The sequence below is a fragment of the Anarrhichthys ocellatus genome, unplaced genomic scaffold (assembly GCF_004355925.1).
Source record: "Anarrhichthys ocellatus isolate YVR2014 unplaced genomic scaffold, GSC_Weel_1.0 scaffold181, whole genome shotgun sequence".
In the NCBI taxonomy this organism is placed as follows: Eukaryota; Metazoa; Chordata; class Actinopteri; order Perciformes; family Anarhichadidae; genus Anarrhichthys; species Anarrhichthys ocellatus.
In genome coordinates this window covers 63528-86460 of record NW_022280211.1, presented here as the reverse complement: position 1 = coordinate 86460, position 22933 = coordinate 63528, and the positions used below count along the sequence as shown (strand labels likewise).

At 39.6% G+C, this 22933-nt stretch overlaps 1 protein-coding gene across 1 annotated transcript in view; it reads left to right on the top strand.

Annotated features, from left to right (window-relative positions):
• Positions 1 to 8950, top strand: part of ptprt (protein tyrosine phosphatase receptor type T) — a gene marked incomplete at its 5' end in the record, with an annotated part of 187609 nt that extends 178659 nt beyond the window's left edge. Inside the window, 2 exons of the mRNA XM_031878470.1 lie at positions 7816 to 7951; positions 8704 to 8950. Coding sequence (XP_031734330.1) covers positions 7816 to 7951; positions 8704 to 8757 — 190 coding nt within the window. The remainder of the gene's footprint in view (positions 1 to 7815; positions 7952 to 8703) is intronic.
• Positions 8951 to 22933: the final 13983 nt, after the last annotated feature.

Below are 22933 nucleotides of genomic sequence, written 5' to 3'. Positions count from 1 at the left end.
TTTTCAGAATAAGATGCCAACAAAGTATGAATTATATTCACATTAAGTATAAAACATGCTACCTGCATCTCGTGAGTTAAAGGGAAAATATGCACATGATATAAGAATGATATAATATAAGAAATATGATCTCTACTGTGTAAAGAGAATACTACTGTTAAAAAGCACCTGATGTGTTTAAAGTTTTTGCAAACCAAATGTTATTGCCCTTTTGTTCATATAGCAGTACTTTTAAAATAAAAGTTCACAATACACTACTTTTTAATTAATTATTGAACTTTGCCATAACAATGCGATTAATCGCGATTAATCGCAAAACATCCATGCGATTAATCGTTGCCCAGCACTAATATATATATATATGTATATTCAAGAAGCCTAGTAGTAGTAACAATGTATCTGTGTAGTCAACAACTGTCAAATCAAATAAAGAAAGTACACATCAATTACATTTTAACTAATTATTATTCTCAGTTTTCAAATTGAACTGGATGATTATAAATAATACATAGAAATACATAAGTAAATGTTCTTCTCATTTCAAGTAAAATAATGTCTGCATTAAAGAATAACTGACATAACAGAAAGCTTTTCAAAAATGTGCATCTTAAAATAAAGTAATTCATTTTAGAAAAATGAATTTCACTGAATTTGCCTGCAGCTTTAAATTCAGGTGTGAAGTGATGTCAATAAAAAAGACACAATATTATATATTTCTCATCATCTAAAAAGATAAATCAGTGAGCATGATCTTTATCTGTGGTTATTAAACCACTTGTTTCAGCTCTATTCTCTCTGTGAACATCGTTGTTGAACAGTGAATTCATGTGTTAGGATTCTGATCATTTTGGGCTCTCAGGTTTATTTTATGTCTTCATTTTAGATGTGAGTGGGAACGTTTGTTCAAAGGAGTTGTGCTTTGCCTCGTAGTGTCGCTTCATTTGCCGCTTTTATCAATAGTTACGGTTTCTGAACATATGAGACATACTGGTTTTAACTGCCTGTGGGAAGAATTGACATAGAAGAGTCTGTTCATTCTTGCTTATAAATTCTGTTCTCTCTGAACACGTTTCTCTTTTTGGAGAACACCATGTGAGATAACTTCTCTGATCACGCAATATTCCTGCTCTTCTTTCTATTTCCTCATCTCAGCCCCGTGTGTCACGGTGTGTGTAAATCTCACTGGAGTCAGGAAACTTGTCAGAATACTCATATTTGATTGGCTGAGCTGCATCACCTGACGTGATTTACAACGCATTGGTCGGTGTGTGTCCTGCACCGCTGAACAAGTGCCGTAACGGCTGAATAAGGTGCGCTGGTTAAAGTATAAATACGCATTCTTATATGTATGTTTCCAAATTGTCTATGGGTTTGAGATCCTGGGTCCGGATGCAACTGCGTATGGGTCCGGATACGGACCGCGGTCTGCCAGTTGGGGACCCCTGATCTAGATAAATCTCCCTCTGGAATACAGACACACTGGTGCTGATGAGACTGATAAGGATGATGAATCTGAATGGGGGGGGGACAGCAACATGAACATACTAAAAGTTGAGAAAACAGACAGCAGCAGCAGGATGATGATGTTGTCACTGCACTATTGGACAGAAGAGACCAGCTGATCAGAACAGCTGATGTCATGATTGACAGCTCAAAACACGCCTCAGCATGTTAGAATCTGGTCTACCTGACTTTGACTTTCCATTACACTGTTTGTGCTGTTTATACATACATGGGCACAATAATCAGAAATTATTCCTGAATATGTTCTCTGATTAAAGTTAGATTTGGTTGAGCACTTTGGATTTTGAACAAATTTCATACAAAGTTATTAATTTTAAGCAGCCATGAAAACTGAATTACAACATTGTGGTGGTTTTAATGGAACAGGTTCAGGGGTCAGCTGGAGACGCTCGATGTCTCAGGCTGAAGGTTTATTCAAGTTTAAATTCAAGGAGAATCCGGTAACACAAATGACACAAAGCCACCCTCGATTCTGAAGGTTACAGCATTTCAGTATTTCACCTCTGAGGATGAACAGAAAGAGGAGGTGGCCAATAAGATAATATCTACACAAAGTTACATGTGTAAGCAATGGTTGTTATAGATGAAGGTCATGTCAACATCTGGTTACAGGCCAATAATGTCTCAGCTAATCAATCATAGCGATTACATGTCGTTCTTTGGCTTCACTTGCCCCACTTCATCATGATAGAAGCCCCATAACTGCTCATCGTACAGTCCGGTCGGTTGGTCTTCACTTCATCAGGATGCAGCGTTGGTTTATTCTAAAGTTCAAGGCCGTTAGTTGGGGTTTGGGTTAGTTTCACTCCACCATTTGTCATGTATTGTTTTCTATTGTATTGAATGTAGGTTATCCACATGTAACTTTGCTGCTTTCTTAGCCAAGTCAAGACGTAATCTCACTTTTTTGATATATATATATATATATATGTTTAATAAAATAAATCAGAAAAATGAATGTGATGATGAGGGAGAATAACAGAGGCTGTAGAATCTATAGAGGAGTGATTACAGGAACATCACAAACATTAACACAAAAACATTTCCTCATCACTGCGTCTCATCGAATCAGCTTCCTCTGTCACAGCTCATTGGGTCAATCACAGTTGCCATTGATTTGTTTTTTTTACATGCTGGGCGTTTCATTAGCTTTTTTATCTCTGTGTTAAAGACAGAGTTTGTAAATAAAGCTGCTTTTAGTTAAACCATCTCACTTTGAATCCAATTTCAAAGAACAGCAAACAAATCTAATAATTCTAAATGATATCTAAATATGGAGTTTATACTGTATCTTTATAGCATTTTATAGATCGCAGGCTGTCTACATTATGGTGAGCAATCACATGACTGGATCTTAACTCAGAGCAGAATCAATGGTTAAACCTCTGGTGTCTTATAGGAATATTAATAGTGACAGAGATTCATATCCATCTTTGACCCACAGCTCAAATCAATACACACAGATATTGATTACATGGACTTAAGCAGTATTGAAGAGTTGTACACAGTAAAGTATTATCATTCATCATTTCTAATTAGAAGTGCAAAATGGCTGACATTTTAAAAGTTTGTATATGTGCATCGTATATATGTCAATAAAATAATAAGTAATATTCCCTGTTAAACTCCACATGAGTGACTACTTTTGGCTAAAGACAGCTGGCTAATCAGCCCCAGCTATTGATTTCACAGACTGGGTTCTAGCAGAGATAAGGGAAACATGATGGTTCAATCAGGAGCTGGTGAAAATAGATTTTTGTTGCTGCCCCACTCTTGTCCTGGATGTGGGAGTCTAATGCGTCTTTAATGCTGAGCACATGTCTGATTCTCAGCAAATCACAGTGAAACAACGTGTTGGAGAAGTGTGGAGAGCAGCACTCTTAACTCAGACCTGTCTGTGCTGTTTGTTTTAGTAGAAATACGTTCGGTAGAAGACAAGAACTAGTGGGGCATCGGTTAGAGAGGGTCGACCGGCAACCGCAAGGTCGGCGGTTCGATCCTCGGCTGCTACGTGTCCTGTGCTGAAGTGCCCCTGAGCAAGACACTGAACCCCTAACACTGCTCCTAATATGCTAGGGATGGGTTAAATGTAAAAATCTATAATGACGACTCTAATTAAGTTTAAGAATATTGTGCTGCCTCAGTTCATAGAGGAAGAAATGCAGTTTGAAGTATTTCATTAACAACTTGAGGAAAACATCCAACATGTCCGTGAACTTCTCTCATGCTTAGTGTCGTTATACTGTTCTACTGGGTTTCACTCCTTAAGTTTCTGTAGTTCACATGAGTTCATAACTGTGACTCTCATTAGCTTGAGGATGCTAAGCTAGCTAAACGCTGCAAAGAGGATTCTTGATGACTGTGAATGAAATGCCCGGTGGCTTCAGCTGCATTCTTCTTTACAATAAAGAAGCATTGTTGTTGTCATTCTTCTTTCTGTGACAATGAGCTCTTTTTTATTGAGGGCTCCCCGGTTTATAAGCTACCAAACATATCGTGTCCATTTCCATAGAAATGGTGAACTTTATCCAGTTACTTCGACACTCAGTAACGCTTGATGCTTGACTTCATTCTGATTCGGTTTTCTGGTTGGACTTCAGTGATTAGCTTTGAGACGTTTCTGACAGCACTGATGTCAAATGTATTTGTTCTCACTCATCTTTTGAGAAATCCTCTGACATCAGGAAGACCTTTGCATTTTAAAGTTTAGGCTCAAATATGACTAGAGACAATCTTGTAATTTGATCACACAACACGTCGTAGTAACGCTCTGTCAGTCGATGTGGTCGACATGGCCTCACTCTACAAACCACTTCACACCTGTAAAGGTTTACATGGTTGTGACAGAATCTACAAATCTATAAACACTTGCAGAAGGTAAAACAATATCCAAACACAGTGATGAAGACCTGAGTCCCATTCAGAAATACATTTAACCATGAAGAACATAAATATGGAGGCAGGTCTGTCTGAATTTGAATGAATCCATGCAGAAAGATTCACAAATTAGTTATGTGTGAACTTTATTGAGACTCTCGTGAGATCACTATTTGTAGCCAATCAGGAGTCGTCTTCCTTTTCAACCAATCAGATTAGTTTATCGTCTGTATAACAAATGTGTTCAAATGCCTTAAATCGGTTAGTAAAGCTCGTACTCCACACACATACATATATATATACAGGTGCTGGTCATATAATTAGAATATCATCAAAAAGTTGATTTATTTCACTAATTCCATTCAAAAAGTGAAACTTGTCTATTATATTCATTCATTACACACAGACTGATATATTTCAAATGTTTATTTCTTTTAATTTTGATGATTATAACTGACAACTAAGGAAAATCCCAAATTCAGTATCTCAGAAAATTAGAATATTGTGAAAAGGTTCAATATTGAAGACACCCGGTGCCACACTCTAATCAGCTAATTAACTCTAAACACCTGCAAAGGCCTTTAAATGGTCTCTCAGTCTAGTTCTGTAGGCTACACAATCATGGGGAAGACTGCTGACAGTTGTCCAAAAGACGACCATTGACACCTTGCACAAGGAGGGCAAGACACAAAAGGTCATTGCAAAAGAGGCTGGCTGTTCACAGAGCTCTGTGTCCAAGCACATTAATAGAGAGGCGAAGGGAAGGAAAAGATGTGGTAGAAAAAAGTGTACAAGCAATAGGGATAACCGCACCCTGGAGAGGATTGTGAAACAAAACCCATTCAAAAATGTGGGGGAGATTCAGAAAGAGTGGACTGCAGCTGGAGTCAGTGCTTCAAGAACCACTACGCACAGACGTATGCAAGACATGGGTTTCAGCTGTCGCATTCCTTGTGTCAAGCCACTCTTGAACAACAGACAGCGTCAGAAGCGTCTCACCTGGGCTAAAGACAAAAAGGACTGGACTGCTGCTGAGTGGTCCAAAGTTATGTTCTCTGATGAAAGTAAACTTTGCATTTCCTTTGGAAATCAGGGTCCCAGAGTCTGGAGGAAGAGAGGAGAGACACACAATCCACGTTGCTTGAGGTCCAGTGTAAAGTTTCCACAGTCAATGATGGTTTGGGGTGCCATGTCATCTGCTGGTGTTGGTCCACTGTTTTCTGAGGTCCAAGGTCAACGCAGCCGTATACTAGGAAGTTTTAGAGCACTTCATGCTTCCTGCTGCTGACCAACTTTATGGAGATGCAGATTTCATTTTCCAACAGGACTTGGCACCTGCACACAGTGCCAAAGCAACCAGTACCTGGTTTAAGGACCATGGTATCCCTGTTCTTAATTGGCCAGCAAACTCGCCTGACCTTAACCCCATGATGCGAAATGCCAGACCCAACAATGCAGAAGAGCTGAAGGCCACTATCAGAGCATCCTGGGCTCTCATAACACCTGAGCAGTGCCACAGACTGATCGACTCCATGCCACGCGCATTGCTGCAGTAATTCAGGCAAAAGGAGCCCCAACTAGGTATTGAGTGCTGTACATGCTCATACTTTTCATGTTCATACTTTTCAGTTGGCCAAGATTTCTAAAAATCCTTTCTTTGTATTGGTCTTAAGTAATATTCTAATTTTCTGAGATACTGAATTTGGGATTTTCCTTAGTTGTCAGTTATAATCATCAAAATTAAAAGAAATAAACATTTGAAATATCAGTATGTGTGTAATGAATGAATATAATAGACAAGTTTCACTTTTTGAATGGAATTAGTGAAATAAATCAACTTTTTGATGATATTCTAATTATATGACCAGCACCTGTATATATACAGTATATAAACATCGAACAAAAAGTTCGGAAATTAGTGTTCGGTAGATTATTTCTCTGTTGTAACAATGCTTCTTGGCAATTAATTTTATACCGTTGGAAAGCCTGTTTAGTTACCTTTTAAACAGAGCCCCAATTGTAAGGAACATGCATTTGTGGGATGAGCAGCACAGCTGAGTATGTGGGTTGCGCCCATGAAAAATTTGCCAAATCTTCTCTGCCAATGCCAAACAACCCTAACCTGGCCAGTCGTCACAGAGAGGGGGGAGGGGATGGTCATGGTGTCAGGTGGCACTGTATGCATCCTTAGCATTAGCTTATACAAGGTCCAGAGTTTTATTGTTCCTTATGGGGCAGTCAACATACTGGTGAAAGGTTGGCAGGGCTTTATCCAGAGTGGTGTGGTTAAAGTCTCCAGTAATTGCCAAAAATGCACCAGAGTCTCTGCAGTGGAGTGGATGTGTCCACTGCTGTCTCAGCGTCAGCTGATGGGGGGACGTACACAGCGACAACAATGGCAGATGAGAACTCCCTCGTCAAATAATAAGGACGCATCCCCACGGCTAACAGTTCAATGTCCGGGCTACAGAAGCGTTCCTTTTCACACACATGGTCAGGATTGCACCACCTCTCGTTCACATACACTGCAATCCCGCCACCTCTCTTCTTACCGCTCTGTATAACGTCTCTGTCCGCCCGAGCAGTCCTGAAGCCGGGCAGGAACTCACTGTGGTCAGGGAAATCCGCGTGCAGCCATGTGTCCGTGAAACGCTACACTCACGGAAGTCCCTCTCATTCTTTACCAGCGCGCCGAGCTCGTCCCTCTTATTTGCCAAAGACCTCACGTTCCCATTAGTATCGCCGGTACCAAAGGTTTGTATTTCCTCCTCTTCGCCCTCCGCTTAGCACCAGACCCGCATCCCCGACGTCTTCTCCGCAGTTCCTCCGGGATCACAGGCCTGGTGCCGAGCAGCAGCCGTGGCTCACTCAGCGCGATCAGCTGGTCACGGGAGTAAACAATGGCCCCACTCATTGTGTGGTTCTCCGTTACACAGAGGGAGAAAAGTAACAGAAAAGCCATGAGAAAAGTTGATAAAAAGTTACGGTCCGTTGTCTGACTGTAAAAACCAAACGTTAAGTGTTAGGATCCTGACTCTCGCAGACAATGGAAGGCCGCACGTCGCCCTCTGCTGCGTCTTTTGTCAGCAAAGTCGTGCCAAAAAATCAGCTGGTTTGAGTTATAATCAAAAAGTATTTAATAATTAACAGAAGCCAAAACAGTTACAAACTGAATTACACTATCGATAGCAATATGTTCCATGGAGCAGAGGCCTAATTCCTCCCAACAGTCCAGCCTAGCTAGTCTTTTCCATCTTTAACTCTCTTATCTTCTCTTTGTTTGTCTTTTTGTGATGATGGCAAGGTCAGCGTGATTATTTCAGTTAACACACCGAGGTTTCAAAGGTTGACAGTGATGTTGTTTGATGATGAAGATCTTGTGTCCTCCCTTCCCTCCTCCCTCCTCCTCTGCAGTACCGGTGGAGGGCGTTCTGGAACGTTCTGTGCCATCTGCAGCATCAATGAGATGATCCAGCAGCAGAACATCGTGGATGTTTTCCACACCGTCAAAACACTGAGGAACAACAAGACTAATATGGTGGAGACCATGGTGAGGACTCACAACACACACACACACACAGTTTATCAAGAGATTATGATCAAACAGTTTGTTGGTGGTTATGATAATGATGGGAAATCCTTGAGATCTGATCTTTTTATTTCTTATAAAATTATTAAGTTTCATCACACAAACACCCACACACACACCACACACACACACCTACACACACATATCATTTCAATTCAGTTTTATTTATTTAGTCCAAAGTCATAAATTTGCCTCAGAGGGCTCTACAATCGGTACAACATAAGACATCCTCTGTTCTTACACCATCACATCGGAAAAGAAGCCCCGCCCCCCAAAAAAAGCTTTAATGGAAAAAAAGGATGAAACCCCAGAAAGAGCCAATATAAACATATTTATTTATTTATATATATATATATATATTTGGAGATAAGGGCGACACAGTAATGTTCTGCAGGTCACATCTGGAAACCAAAGGTCAGAAGTTTATTTTGTTATTCTTTTGTACAGCCTAATTACTCTGCGTATGATTTTAGATAGCTGCTTGAAATAGTTATTTATTAATGAATTAATGACCATATATAGTCTATGACCATAGAGTCGTTTTCTTTCTTGATTCTTCAGTGTGTTAATCTTTGTATCTCATCTGTATTGAATTGATCAGCTGATGTTCAGGGAAAGTTACGTTTAGGATGTTTCAACAAATTTAGAATTAAAGTCTTTGGTTGTCAATAAGTAACACTAAGCCCTTTTCTTTTCATTGTGTCCATGTACAGGAACAGTACAAGTTCTGCTATGAAGTGGCTCTGGAGGCACTCAGCTCCTTCTGATTGGCTTTCAGAGGAATTTTTCAACTCAACGCTGGAACACACAATGTACAAAACCCAACCTGTGAGCGTATGTGTGTGATTCCGTGTGCAGAAGAGAGGGCATGCTTGCATATTAGCAAGCATTAGTGTGTGTGAGCATCCATTGTGTGCCTGTGACAACACACACAGACAACCTGTACAGAAGAGAGAAAAAAGGCAGCAAACAGAAAAAGAAAAAGAAAAAGTGAAATATTGAAAAAACTAAAAAGATGTTCCTTCTCTATCTCTCTGCCCTCTCTGCTGGACTGTCATGTGACTATTTTACAGTATTTCCTTCTGAGATCTATTCTACGCCTTGAATGTTGTCTCCCTGTGACGGCTGGATGCACTCTGTAAGATTATTCGCATTTAGTGACGCCACAACATTCATCCCAGAGTATTTCTAGAAAGTAAAGTTAAGCTGACATGTTGATGCTGTTTCTGATCATTCACTTAAGTCAAAGTGAAAACCAACAGACACTCGTTGATAGTTCTGACATTCTTGTTTGAAATCACAAGCTGATGAATTTCCTCGTGGCTATTGGACCTCTCGACTGCCTCATTGTTAAATGCTTTCCGTCCTACAGTATGGTTTCTTTTCCTTCATACTGCTTTAAGTCTGACTTTCCTTTGACACTTTTCTTTTACTGAGGAAATACTGAGGACAAATAAGCATGTTAGAAGTTAAAGTAAGTGGAGTCCAGTGCATGGTGAAGAGGAACAACAGCATTTTACAGACAAAAGAATAAAGTCCTGCGTTGCCTTTAAACCAAATGTTGTTGTTGCTGTCTGCTCCAGGTTTTGTCTTTTGGGGCTGTAAGAAAAAAATGGATTCATAAATGTTTTTGAATGGCTTTATGTAAAGTCAGTCTTGTCAAAATCTTAAACTGTGCATCCACCCTTACTGTAAATACGACGAGACGACCGCAGTCAAACAAAGAGACATACTGACAAACATCGTGCACCAGACACATTACACACCGAGGTTATCCTTTTTAAAAAGTGTTGTCAGGGTCACATTCAGAGACTCTATTAGAGTTTATGTTACTTACTACAAACCATTGAAACATGTCTCAAACATTAAGATATGTATCTTTTTTTCATATTGCACATTTAGCTGCCACTCACATCCAGAGTGACTAACTATGAGGAAGAAGATGACGATGCAGACTTTTAGAGTAAACATGCCTGTTTGGATCTAACTTTCTCTGGATTCATGATATTTTTTAACAAACCAGGTCACCCTGCATCTCATATGAGGAATACGTCTCCCTGAAAATGAAATGGATTCATAAATAGTCATACCACAAAATGTTTCTTATTCTACTTCTTTTGGTTTTGAATGTTTTCTTTGACTTCAAACTACTGAAAAACTTCAAACTTGGCAACCCGTTCATGTTTTTTCTGTCCGTCCTGAACTATAGGCAGGAAAAAGCAACCGATCAAGAGCTTGTAGATTTATGAAATAAGAGCTGCACTTTGTTGGTTTTGATGGTTGTTCTTCATTTTGTATTCTTTATCCAGCTGAAGCAGCATCAACATGAGAAAAATAAAAAACTTAAAATACATACTTGTATACAGTATATTAATATCTAAATAAGCTAATTGAAATGGATTCAGAGATGAGTTGTAAATCAGACTTTAATAACTGCAGAGTAAACTTTACCCATGACGACTCATTAAGTTCTTTAGATGAAGATCAGATACAGATGCTCTTTTTCATTAAAAATATTCTGGAAACGTTTCCAGAGAAGAAGCAGCCTTCCATTTGTCATTCAAATGAAAACTCAAAGACAAAGACAGTTCTTACTTACTTTTCCTCTGCAAGCCTGAAATTAGATTTTTTAAATTTTCACAAAGCTGAAGGTCTCAACATTTACGTAGTAACATAAAGTTTGCTCGGAGGTTTCAAACCTCTCTCAGTCAGACTTCTGGACCTCAGACAAAGACTGTCAGAGTGTTGTACTGAAGACAATGTTTCACATTTGTATTTCCACTCTGGCTTTATTTGGTTGGCTTGGTTCATCTCTACTATTTATTTTGTTTGTTTATCTTTTGGACCTGATTTGTACATTTCTTTTGTATAATTATGATTCTGATGATTATCTGTCTAGTGTTGTTTAGATCTGGTGATGCCATTACCGTTGGTTGTTTAGTTGTTTGAAATGTGGTTGACATAAAATAAAGGGACCAAAATGTTCTCTCTTTACAGACTCCTCTTTTGATTTAATTACCATTTGACTAACAAGGACTACGCCAATAACAGTATGAGTTTTGAGAGGTTTATTACATAGTGGAATGATTGTTAGATTCAAGAAGCGGAAGGGGTCGAGGGATGAAATAGATATAGGGTAGAGGGGGTGAAGGGGTGTAGGGTAGAGGGATGATGGGATGTGGGGTAGGGATGTGGGGTAGGGGTCGAGGTAGAGGGATGTAGGGTAGGGGTAGAGGGATGTAGGGTAGGGGTAGAGGGATGAAGGGTGGAGGGATGAAGGGATGTAGGGTAGAGGGATGAAGGGATGTAGGGTAGAGGGATGTAGGGTAGAGGGGTGAAGGGATGAAGGGTAGGGGTCGAGGTAGAGGGATGTAGGGTAGGGGTAGAGGGATGAAGGGTAGGGGAAGAGGGATGAAGGGTGGAGGGATGAAGGGTTGTAGGGTAGAGGGAAGAAGGGATGTAGGGTAACGAGGAGGGTTTGTAGAAAGGAGGTTAGGCGATCGATGGGGGACCGTTTATGTCCGGCGGCTGGCGGGAACGGGGGGGACTGGAGACTGTAGGGTGGGGGCCGTCTCTTCGGAAGATCTGGCGGTGCTGAGTCCCCTGTTGTTACTGTAATTCTACGAGAGAGAGAGAGAGAGAGAGCGAGAGAGAGAGAGGAGGACAAAAACGGGGTTGGGATGTGAAGACGAGAGTCGAAGAGGGAGTGAACGGGTTTGTTGTGCTTAAGTACTCTGTGCGGAGGAAATGAGCGGTGTTCTGGGCGTGGCCCTGTTCCTGAACAAACTTCATAAAACTACATTTCATATATTTATCTGACTGTTGCTCTTTTTCATGCTACATGAGGCTTTTGTATTAACTCTTTCCTGAACAGAAGTGAGTGACCTGGACTTATTAGATCTACTGTTTGCTAATTGGAGCTTTTACTTTTCGACCAATAGATTATTAAACTCATTAGTATTGAAGCTCCTCGCCTGTATTCATTTTGTTCTAATGATTGTATTTCTCTCTCTCTGACTCCGATAATTATCATCTGTAATGATGAAACTCAGAGCAGAAGTGTCCTCACTAGTTCAGTGATGTGTTCACGATACAAACCCAGGTGAGCTTCAGCCCTCAGTGGTCGATGATAACCCAGTATACAAAGCTTCAAACACCTGGAGACCTTCATCTCTTCTTCTCTTAAATTAACTATTAAAGTTAGTCTTATAGTGCAGAAAGCCCACCAATGATTATTCTTTCTGCAACCGGATGTGTGATTCCTGTGAGTGTTCTCACATTCTCTGAATAAAGTAGTGAAAGCAGCTTCATTGGTCAGGATTTACCAAGTATCTGTGATAGGGTTAGGTTAAGGTTAACCCATATCTAACAATAACCATATCGCAGACACTTGGGTTAATCCTAACCCCTCTGACTCAGCCAATGCTTGTTTGTCCTCCTTCCTCCAGGAAAAGGCTGCGTAGCATTACGAGCCTAACCTTCTGTTAGTGCAGTTGGTACATGACAAGAAGATGTTCACTGTACAGAAGAGTTTTTTACATATGTGTCATCCTTAAAATGTTTCCACCATGAGACCAGCACAAAGTAGGAGAAGATGAGAGAAATGATTCATCAGCTAAAATAAATACAACAATAAAATCAAAACACACAGGTCGTTGTAGGAGGATTTTTCTTTCTTTCTAATCAATCAGTCAGTGATGAATGCAGCTCTGAGCCAACAGCCTCATCCTTTATTTAGCTGGTTGATTCCTAAGGAGCTCATAAATATGCATGAGTTGTGATTAGCATAGGTACCAAGGACGGGGCCTGTACCTTGGCATTATGACGATCAATCAGAAACACTAAGGGGTTCCTCAGAGAGAAGCTGTCTGTCAGCTTGGCTTTGGGCTGAGATGATGCACACACACGCACACACACACACACACACACACACACACACACACACACATCAAAAATGGGTACACTCAAAGAATACAAAACACACACACACACACACATCACACAAAAGTCTGCAGAAAGCATGCATTAACACACTCACAGGCAAAAAAAAGCACAGGAAGCATGTACACACCTCTAGGCACGCACCAGCATATATCACACACACACAGATACAAAGCCAATGTCAATGTTTGTCTCTCTTCTCATTTTCTAACTCTCTCTCCTTCTGTTTCCCCTTTCTTTTCATTCCTTTTCAGAACTGAGTTGGTAATGAGTTTGAATATCGGCCCATTTCATTTGCTCTCATTGAAATGTGTTATTTGGGCAAAGAGGGGGGGTGCTGTAATATGTATTCTTTTACCACTCCTAACAGGGTTATTAATACATGTTCTCCCAGAGAATTATATTGTATTGTAGGCAGCAGATCCCATGCATCTCCCTGTGTTGCGTTTACACTGATCATGAAAATATGATTCAGCCAACTTCATGCATTCAGTCTGCACCTGAATTGCATTTCACTAGATCCAGCTCCAAGGATTCAAGGATAATTAATGTCATTATGTAACACAAGGATGCAAGATTGAAATTCAGTTGTAGCCCATTTATACCAAACACATGACGAACAAAACAAAAACAGTAGCACATTCCTGTAGTGCATTTTTTAAATTTCCATCATAAACAATGTAAACAGCAGCAACAAAAACAATTCTCTGAGGAGATAAAATGGCCGACATATTCACATCAAATTCTCAAAATGAGGGAAACATTATACATCAACTTTCAATATGTTTGAGCACCAAGCATCATAATGTGAACACAGACCACCTCCTCTAGTCCACCAGAGTCCTGATCTCTGTCCTGATGTCCGCCCGTCAAGTGCATCTTGATCCTGGACCACGATGGATCCAGGTCTCTGTGAAGATGTGGGCTCAACACCGATTTCCCGTTGCTGGTTCGCCTGAAGTCTTATTTAATCCTTTAAGCGCCCATTAGACAGCCAGGAAGAGGCTGTACATGTTTGCAACATTCCTTACATGCTTTCTTTCTTCTGTGACAGCTGTTCTGTGCATTTAAACCAAACTATTCATTGTTGGATTGCCCATGACTCATATCTACTTTGTACAGTGAGATGAAGCAAGCTTTTCTAAACTCTGAGGAAACCAAAGTGGTTTGAAGTCTCCTATTTCAAAGAGAAATAATAGATATTTCGAGTCATTCAAAGATTTACAGATGGACTTTCATCACTGTGTTTTATGTTGAAAATGCTTCCAAGGACACAAGGGATTTGTTTCTCTTTTTGTTGCTGTACCATGGTTGGCCACTGTGCAAACAATTAACTGTGCTAATCAACCCATGGATGAAATGAAGATCATTGAACGGTTTAAAGCTGATCCACAAACATTAAGTGTCTCAATCCACAGAAAAGTGTCACTTTGTTAGTTTTACAATCCTCCACCTCAAAGAAGAATGTTAACCATACATAATTATGAGGCATTACGGATAGCAGCTAAACTGAAATTATTAAGAAAATGTGCTTCATTTAGAGCCAACCACTCTCACAAAATAGCCACGGTCAGATGTATGTGTACAGATGTTTACATACACAGATGTATAGAACAGAACAATGTGTATGCAGCTTTAGAATTGAGCTTGATGAAAATAATGTTTATGCATGTTTTTGTTTGTGCATAATCACAGTCACAGACTTTTTTGTTACTTTTTTTGTACTTTTGTTCTGTAATCTTTTTTTAAAACCTTTTAATGCATACTATATTATGACTTTTTAAATATTCTATAATATGCATTTTTATAACTTTCTTCGACATACTATACAATCACTTTTTATGACCTTTTTTGACATACTATATTATGACTATTTTCAACATACTATACAATAACTTTTTTTCGACATATATTCGGAATTTTGTTCAACTTTTTTCGGCAAACTATATTATGACTTTTCATAATTTGTTTCAACATATTATACTATGACTTACTATGATTTTTTCAACATACTATAGTTGTACTTTGTAATGACTTTTTACATACTTTACTGTGACTTTTTTTCGCAATACTATACCATCACTTATGATTTACTATACTATGACATTTTCATGACTTTATGAAATACTATACTATGACTAAACTACTTTTTTTCAATCTGATTTTTTTAACGTACTACAGAATTACTTTTTAAATGTATTTCTTTAGAACACTATCCTATGACCTTTTATGACTTTTTGAACGTACTACACCACAACCTATTTCTTGACATACTATTAATTGACTTGAATAATTTTTTTTAACATACTATACTATGACTTTTGATCGACAAACAATACTAGGCAGGAAAACATACAAAGTCAGGAAGTGAAGTGAACACGGGACATAAGTGGCAGGGAAAATCTAAATAAAACAAGAAACCAACTAAACAAAACACAAGACGTGACAACAATACTATGACTTTTTGCTGATTTTTTTCGATGTGCTTTTTCAGCATACTATGTGATTTTTTATGACTATTTTACATACTATACTATGACTTGTTTGTATCAATATGTTATGCTCTGTCTGTTTATGACTTTTTTCGACATACTATACGATAATCTTTTTTCGTGGCTAAACGGAGAAAAGTGTCTTTTCCTCTCCCTTCTCACTTTCCTTTTTCTTCATCTTTTTGAAGATGAAGAAACGGTTCATATGATATCTTACCAAACAGATACCTCTCATTTCCGTTTCCCTAAACATCCAGCAGCTTTTGGATATATGTTTATATTTATAGTGTATATAGTCGTTAAATGTTCATGCTTACATCTGTTCTACTTTTTTTCTTTATTTGTAAATTCTGTGTATGTACGTGGAGATCAACGAAAAACCGGAGTCAAATTCCTTATACGCGTACATGGCCAATAGAGCCGATTCTGACACACATCTGGCGCTACCCTTTCCCCACACAATGTAGATATATTTTCATCTTTATGAAAATAAATATCTTAAATAGTGTGGTTTTCATGTAAGACTATAGCCCAAAGTTATTTGCTTTAAGTGTTCTTGAAGTTCTTTAATTAATAAATGGAAAGCAAAGTTATATTTATCTCCCCTTTTCTTTGCTATTCTGAAAAATTATCCGAACCGTGACTCAAGAACCGTGATCCGAACCGTGAGGTTTGTGATCCGTTGCACCCCAAGTGGTCGCACAAGAAGCTACAATAACCAGCCTTTAAAGACAGGTGACAACCTTAACAGACCGATGCGAGGGTATGGAGGGGAGAATGAGACGGTGTAATATTATTATTCAAGTAATATTATTCATGTGTCCCCGTGTGTTTGATTTTGCATCTATTGTTATATTTTTTACATATATGTTGACATTCATTTCAAATAAAAATGCTTTTAATAAGTCCATCAAAAATGTTTAATTTCCTTTGCACACTGTTCGTTCTACTCTGAACAACATTGTTCAGCAGACTTGCCTTGTAAATATATTAAATATTTTTAAATGCTTCTTACACTATCCACTTATTTCAAACTCTGATGATGTTATAACACAGATTATAGATAAATCAGAGATAATTGTCGATAAACATCAGTGTGGTTTTCACTGATTAAAATTTGCACTTTCACACATTTTCACACATGCTTGTTATCTGCGTGAAAACGGTGAATTGGGAACGAAGTCAAACTTGTTCGTCTCGTGACCTCCATCAGTGACCAGAAGGAACTGCAACAGCTTTGAAAGTGCAATAACTTTGACATCAGAAGATAAAGTGTGTTTTAAGAAAGATAAAGATAGGAGTCAAAAATTAAAGAACTAAAGAAATGAGTTGAGAAACATCTATAAAATATGATTTATGTCAAGGATGAGGAAAGAAATGGAAAACTCACTGAGAAAGAAAGGCAGGAAGGAAGAGCAATTTGTACAGAATCAGGTCCAAAAGACATGAAAAGAAAGAAAGAAGAAAGAGATCCGGTGGGAGCCGGTACAGATACAATACCACATCAAAAAAGGCCCCTTTTTATAAAACCATGTTAAGGTGGAAAATAGGGGTGGTTTTCCCCTCCTGCTTCCTTGCAGTGTTATTGCAGGACTAAATAGAGATATGATTTTTTTCCCCAAAGAGAGACAATTTTCTCTCCAATGCTCTTTGCTCGATGTGAAGGTTGCTGTAATCTAGCTCCTCGCCTGGGGAGGAACACGGCGCCTCAGCTGGGTCACCAGAAAGCATCGGTTCACCAAAATGCCAAGGAGATTATTCCTCGTTTAGCCGGCCAGGAGAAGTGGAAAATAAGTCGGGGGGGATGGAGAAAGAAGTAAGAAAACATGAAGAACGCCGAGGAAAGGAGTGAAGTAATATGATCTCTTTTCTTAGTTTTTGTTAGTACACATGCTAGCATTCTGAATTAACTAGAGAGATTTAAGAGATGTATTAGAGCAGCCTGATAATAAGGAATTACAGTAATCTCTTCCAAAAGGTGGTAACTAATGGTACAACTTCTTGAGGCAGCCTAGTCAGGATGGGGTCTAAGAGACAGGCAAATGGTTTAGATGTAAAAATTGGGGACTAGTACTATAGGAGTGTGTATTCAGGCATTGTGTTGTATGGTAAAGATGTAGCTGTAGATGGATGGAAGTGGGCCAGCAGGGGACAGGAGAAGAGCAGTGTACATAATTAAAATTCTAGTAAGAAGATGACTTATCACCTCTGAGTCCCATGACATGTGCTGAGTGCCCCATACACACACACACACACACACACACACACACACGCTCAGCATCATCTCACTGGGTGGAAACATGACCCTGATCCTTCTGTGTGAATCACAACACGTATGCGGTACACAAATATGCTAATATATGCATAATCCTTCTCACATGAGTACATCACTACACAGATGATTACTCAATTCTACAAAGGTGAACACACAAACACACACACACACACACCACAGACAGTGAATGACTTTGGTGCTGCCACACTGTTTTTGAAGGATGGCAGCGATCTCCTGGTGTTGTTTTCATTGGCCTGTCACTTGGTGGCATGTCACACACACATCCAATGATTTTGTCTTCTTCCTTCATACAGTCCTTGTGTTTTACCCCCCCCCCCCCCCCCACACACACACACACACCTACACACACACTCTTCCTACCTCATGCACCCACACACATTTGGTTTTTCTGCACACATCCATGGGTGACACATGGTGACCCTCTCCGTAGCTCCCTATAGCTCCTGGTAATAGAAAAATAAGACGGACAGAGAAAGACCACCAAACCCCCTTATAGGACCAGCAGGCTGTGTACCTGACAGGTATTTCTAAAGGTAAGGATTTGAATCCTGCTGGCTGAATACTGTTCATCTGATTTTCGCTTTTCCATTTCAAGTTTTGTCTGCATCATTTTAATTTTGTGAATCTGGCATATTTGTTGGTAGTACGGCTGTTGTGTTCATTTGGAGGAGCGGATGGTGAGGTCAAACATGACACAGGAAAAGGCCAAGTTTATAATATATTCATAAAGTATTTGAAGGATAGTAGGACAGTGACACATCTTTGCTGTGTTGCCTCTCTACTCATGTTAGATTTTAAATGAAAGAAACATGTTTGATGACAAAGGTTTTGATGCTAAACATATTATAAGTCCACCCTGTAGTAATTGTTGTTTGTGGTTCCCCAATTTTAAGACCAGCTAACATGAACATGAAGGGATTTAAATCGTCCTTTTCAATCACTGACTATCTGACGTCTCCAAAACACAGACATCAGTGTCTCTAAGGGGTGCTTAGGGTTCAATGTCTACCAATGGTGTCACGGTTTAGGCTTTGCCCCCTGTGTTCCTGTGTCTCTGTCTCTGTGTCTGTTTTCCCTGATTGCACTCATCCTACTCACCTGCCCAGTCCACCCAGCTGCCTTCAATCTTCTCATCACCCCACACATATATACTCTCCTGCTTTTCCTGTTCTGGTTGTCAGATCGTCCTTGTTCCTTCCCCTGTCTGTTCCAGTGTTGCGTCTCCCTCGTATTTGCTCGGCGCTCCAGTGTTTGCTCCTGGTTTGTACCTTTGCTTTTTTTTGTGATTTTGGATCTTTTTGCCCGCTCCATTGGAGTCGTTTTAAGTTTTTGTTTAGGACTTTCTTAGTAAAGAACCTTATTTTCAACTTCACCTCGTCTCCAGTATCTCTGCTTGAGTCTCAGATCTGCCCCTCGGACGTGACAAATGGACTATCAATGGTGATACAACAGCAAAGTCCTGCAAATGTAAACAAACTAATCACAAGAAGGACGAGAAAAAGAAAAATAATTGCACTACGTCAACATCAGAGACTGCAAAGGGGTCAGACATCCAAAGACAGAACCAGAACTTAGATTGGACTCTAGTGAACTATTAAACAGTTCAATCAGGAGAGACTTGTTTTAGAATTTAACAATGATTTATTATACATGCATCAAACATGAATAGTGCAAAGTCTTTGGCGATTGGACTCCATCCTGAAGTACCATCACTGAGCGTAGGGACACTGAGGTCCAATAGGCCTGACCCCCCCGGAGTCCAGAGGCTGGTGGTGGCGAGAGGAGTCGCTGCTCTGATGATGGATCAGGAGCATGACTGTGATGCTGACTGGAGGTGACGTGTGGAGGAGGGTCGCATTAATGCTGAAATGACAACTGACAGCAGCAGAGAGGAGAACACTGTTTAATGTTTGACAGCAACGATCTGATTGGCTTCAGGAACCAGTGTGCAGAATCGGGTTGGTTACTTAAAAGTGCACGCCCCCAATCAGCTGATAGAGTAATCACAAGGAGAGGCGGAGGTTATGAGTGAGTGTCTTCCTGAATGAACTTGCATTTAAACTTCATTTAAGGGAGCACTCTTCTTGTTGCAAGTCCATCTCATACAGTAAATGTACTGCACAATGCAGCTTCAGCGTTATTTCACCTTTGGATTCTACTCTTAGCTTCTTCAATACCGTTGGCAGTCAATGACCTGGAACTGCTCAGCTGAAGAGGCTCTTGGCGAGCAGATGTGGGTCCCTGATTGGGTTCTAATATCGGACAGAAATAGCAGGATAGAGGGGTTGCGTCTATCTTATCTATATGGTAACTAGCTGTGTTGTGAACACATTGTTATTCGGAACACTGCTCACATTGTAACCGCTGATTACATGGATGTATCAGCTAGAGAGGAGTTTCCAATTGTTTTTCCATCCGACTGCAATCAAGAGATGCTCAGGCAAGTGCGCCCACACACACACACACACACACACACACACACACACACACACACACACTCTTAAAGCAAATGCAAACACATAGGCACCCATTCACATTTGAACTGAAACAACTCCCACAAAAAGACACAGAAAGACCAGCTTGCACATGTTCCCAAAGGAGACACACACACTCACACATCTTCATACATTTACAGTTTACTAGGAGGTATGAAGTGATCTTTCCTTTAGCACAGCATTTCTTTAGTAGCACTGTTTCAAAACACAACTTCCTCATTCATTTCAATGACAAATCAAGTACATGCAAATGGAATATCAGGTCGAACTTCTTTCAGCATGTCACTTGTAGCATTATGATAATTCTACTGTTTACTTAGCACTAATGTTAGTCTAAACAGGGCATTACTGTCATTTTTTTCAGGTATTTTATATATCTTTCTATTTTTATTCAACCTTATTTTTCCAGGATAGTCTCATTGAGAATTACAATCTCTTTTCCAAGGGAGTCTTGGCCGAAGTGGCCGCATACAGTTTTCACACTAACAGTTTTACACTTAAAAGCACAAATAACAGACTTGAAACACAGCAGCAAAAGGTTAAAAACAACTATAAACAACAAATAAATTTCACAGGAAAGTGTAACAGACTTGAAACAAAGAGCTGGTAAGACCAAGAGGTGGAACTCAAACCAAGCAGCCTAAGACATAACGATACCTCTAAAGCTGAGTCACCAATTTGGTGATGAGTGAGTGAAGAGCCGTGGTAGAGATACTGCAGACATGATGAGGGGATCATTGTTAGCTGAGGGAGTGGAAGACAAGAGGAGTGAGATACAGAAGGAAAAACAAAGGAGAGACGGGTACGGCCATGGCCGTGACAGAAGCAAATGAATAAGCAATGTTGTAGAATTTTACTACATTCAATGTTCAACATGATATAAATGCGAACATGTCCTTTCTCCTTGTATGAAAGCCTCTGCCATCAGTTTATGGAGGTGTGTGAGAATGAATTGTTGACGTGTGTAAAACGCTTCAAGTGGTCGGAAGACTGGAAAAATGTGAAAGTCCATTTACCACCTCTGTTTAAATGTGTCTTGATTTGGTGGTTTGACTTTGTACTTCCACATATGTTCAAATCATTATTTTTTTAATGTTGTTAAACCTATAATTGTTGTTGCTTTCTCTCTTTCAACCCAAGCAGTAGAGGCAGATTGCCGCCCGACCTCAGCTTGGTTCTGCTCGAGGTTTCTATCCATTAAAGAGGAGATTTTTCTTTCCACTGTTGCCTCAGTGATGATCCTGATGAAATGTTGGGTCTCTGTAAACTATAGAGTACAGTCCAAACCACTATACAATGCGAAGATACATCAACACTGTTTTGGAACAAACTGGCCTTCATATGTTTGAGTTAGGAGGGAATTTGTCAATCAAAAACAGACAGTACCATAATACAGTATGTATTTCTCTGAACACCCACCCTCTGTGGAGCAGGTTTGAAAATGAAGTACAAACACCAACCAATGATTAACATTAATGCTGACTGGTGTGATGCCTCATATAAACTGTCTTTTTACAGGCAGACGTAAAACAAAACGTTAAGTTGTTTAAAGGTGGCATTTGTTGATTTAATTCACATTAGAGCGATTATATTCCCACTTGTTATGACAGGCATTTTCTTGGTAAGCTGTCATTTTCACTGTCAGTTTAAAGCTTGTTGTTTCACAAATGCTGTCCAAGATTTAACATATCCTTTAAAAATGCCGTCATTTTGTCAGCCAAGGACCACAGAAGTGTTTCTTATCCATGAGGCTGTCAGTAGAACTATTAATTTTAACTATGAGGGTATAGAAACACATTTCATTTAAATCTAATTAATCAAATTACTCAACGGCATACAAAACAACACAACTTGAAAATTGTTGACAGTTTTGACATAGAAGCAAAAATATAGTAATTTTGACAGACAGAAACACTTCCCACATCCATCTGTGTTGACTCTAAAATGACCTCTTCTATGGGGCAGTTGGGTGATTATTGACTGACTTTACTCTGACTGCAGTGCTGCCCGCTGACTTTTTAAAGTACAAACCCTGTCTTCTACAAATCTACATTCCCCTACATCTAAACTGCACCCTCAATTTATTTTCAAGAGAAACTTTTTTGTCACGGTTTACATTACATTAGTCATGTAGCAGACGCTTTTATCCAAAGCGACTTACAATAAGTGTATTCAACATATTCAAGAAAACTGCTAGTCACCAGCAGTCATAAGTGCATCTCCTTTAAACAAGCATCTAAGAGCATAAACCAGACCAGAAGTACAGAAACAAACTAATATGAATACAATAAGTGCAACAAACTAATACCAAAACACACAATAATACTACTTTTAGGTTTTGGTTCACAGATGAAGAGCAGTCTTCTGGGTAAAAGCCCAAAAGTAATATGTGACAGAATGTAGTTTCAGTGTTTGGGTACGCCAGTGGCGGGCCATGTATTTTATACCTGGGCCTTCTGTGCTGTCCTTCTACAGTTGAACCACCTCCTAATAACCTCATTATGATGCAACACCTATGGTTATTTGTTTCTATTGGTGTAAAGATACAGGTATTTGTATTAAACCGTTCGGTACGAGGCATACGAACCGAATAGTTTGAATAATCCATCCATCCATCCATTTTCCACCGCTTATCCGGGGTCGGGTCGCGGTGGCAGCAGGTCAAGCAGGCCGACCCAGACCTCCCTCTCACCGGCAACATGTTCCAGCTCATTCTGGG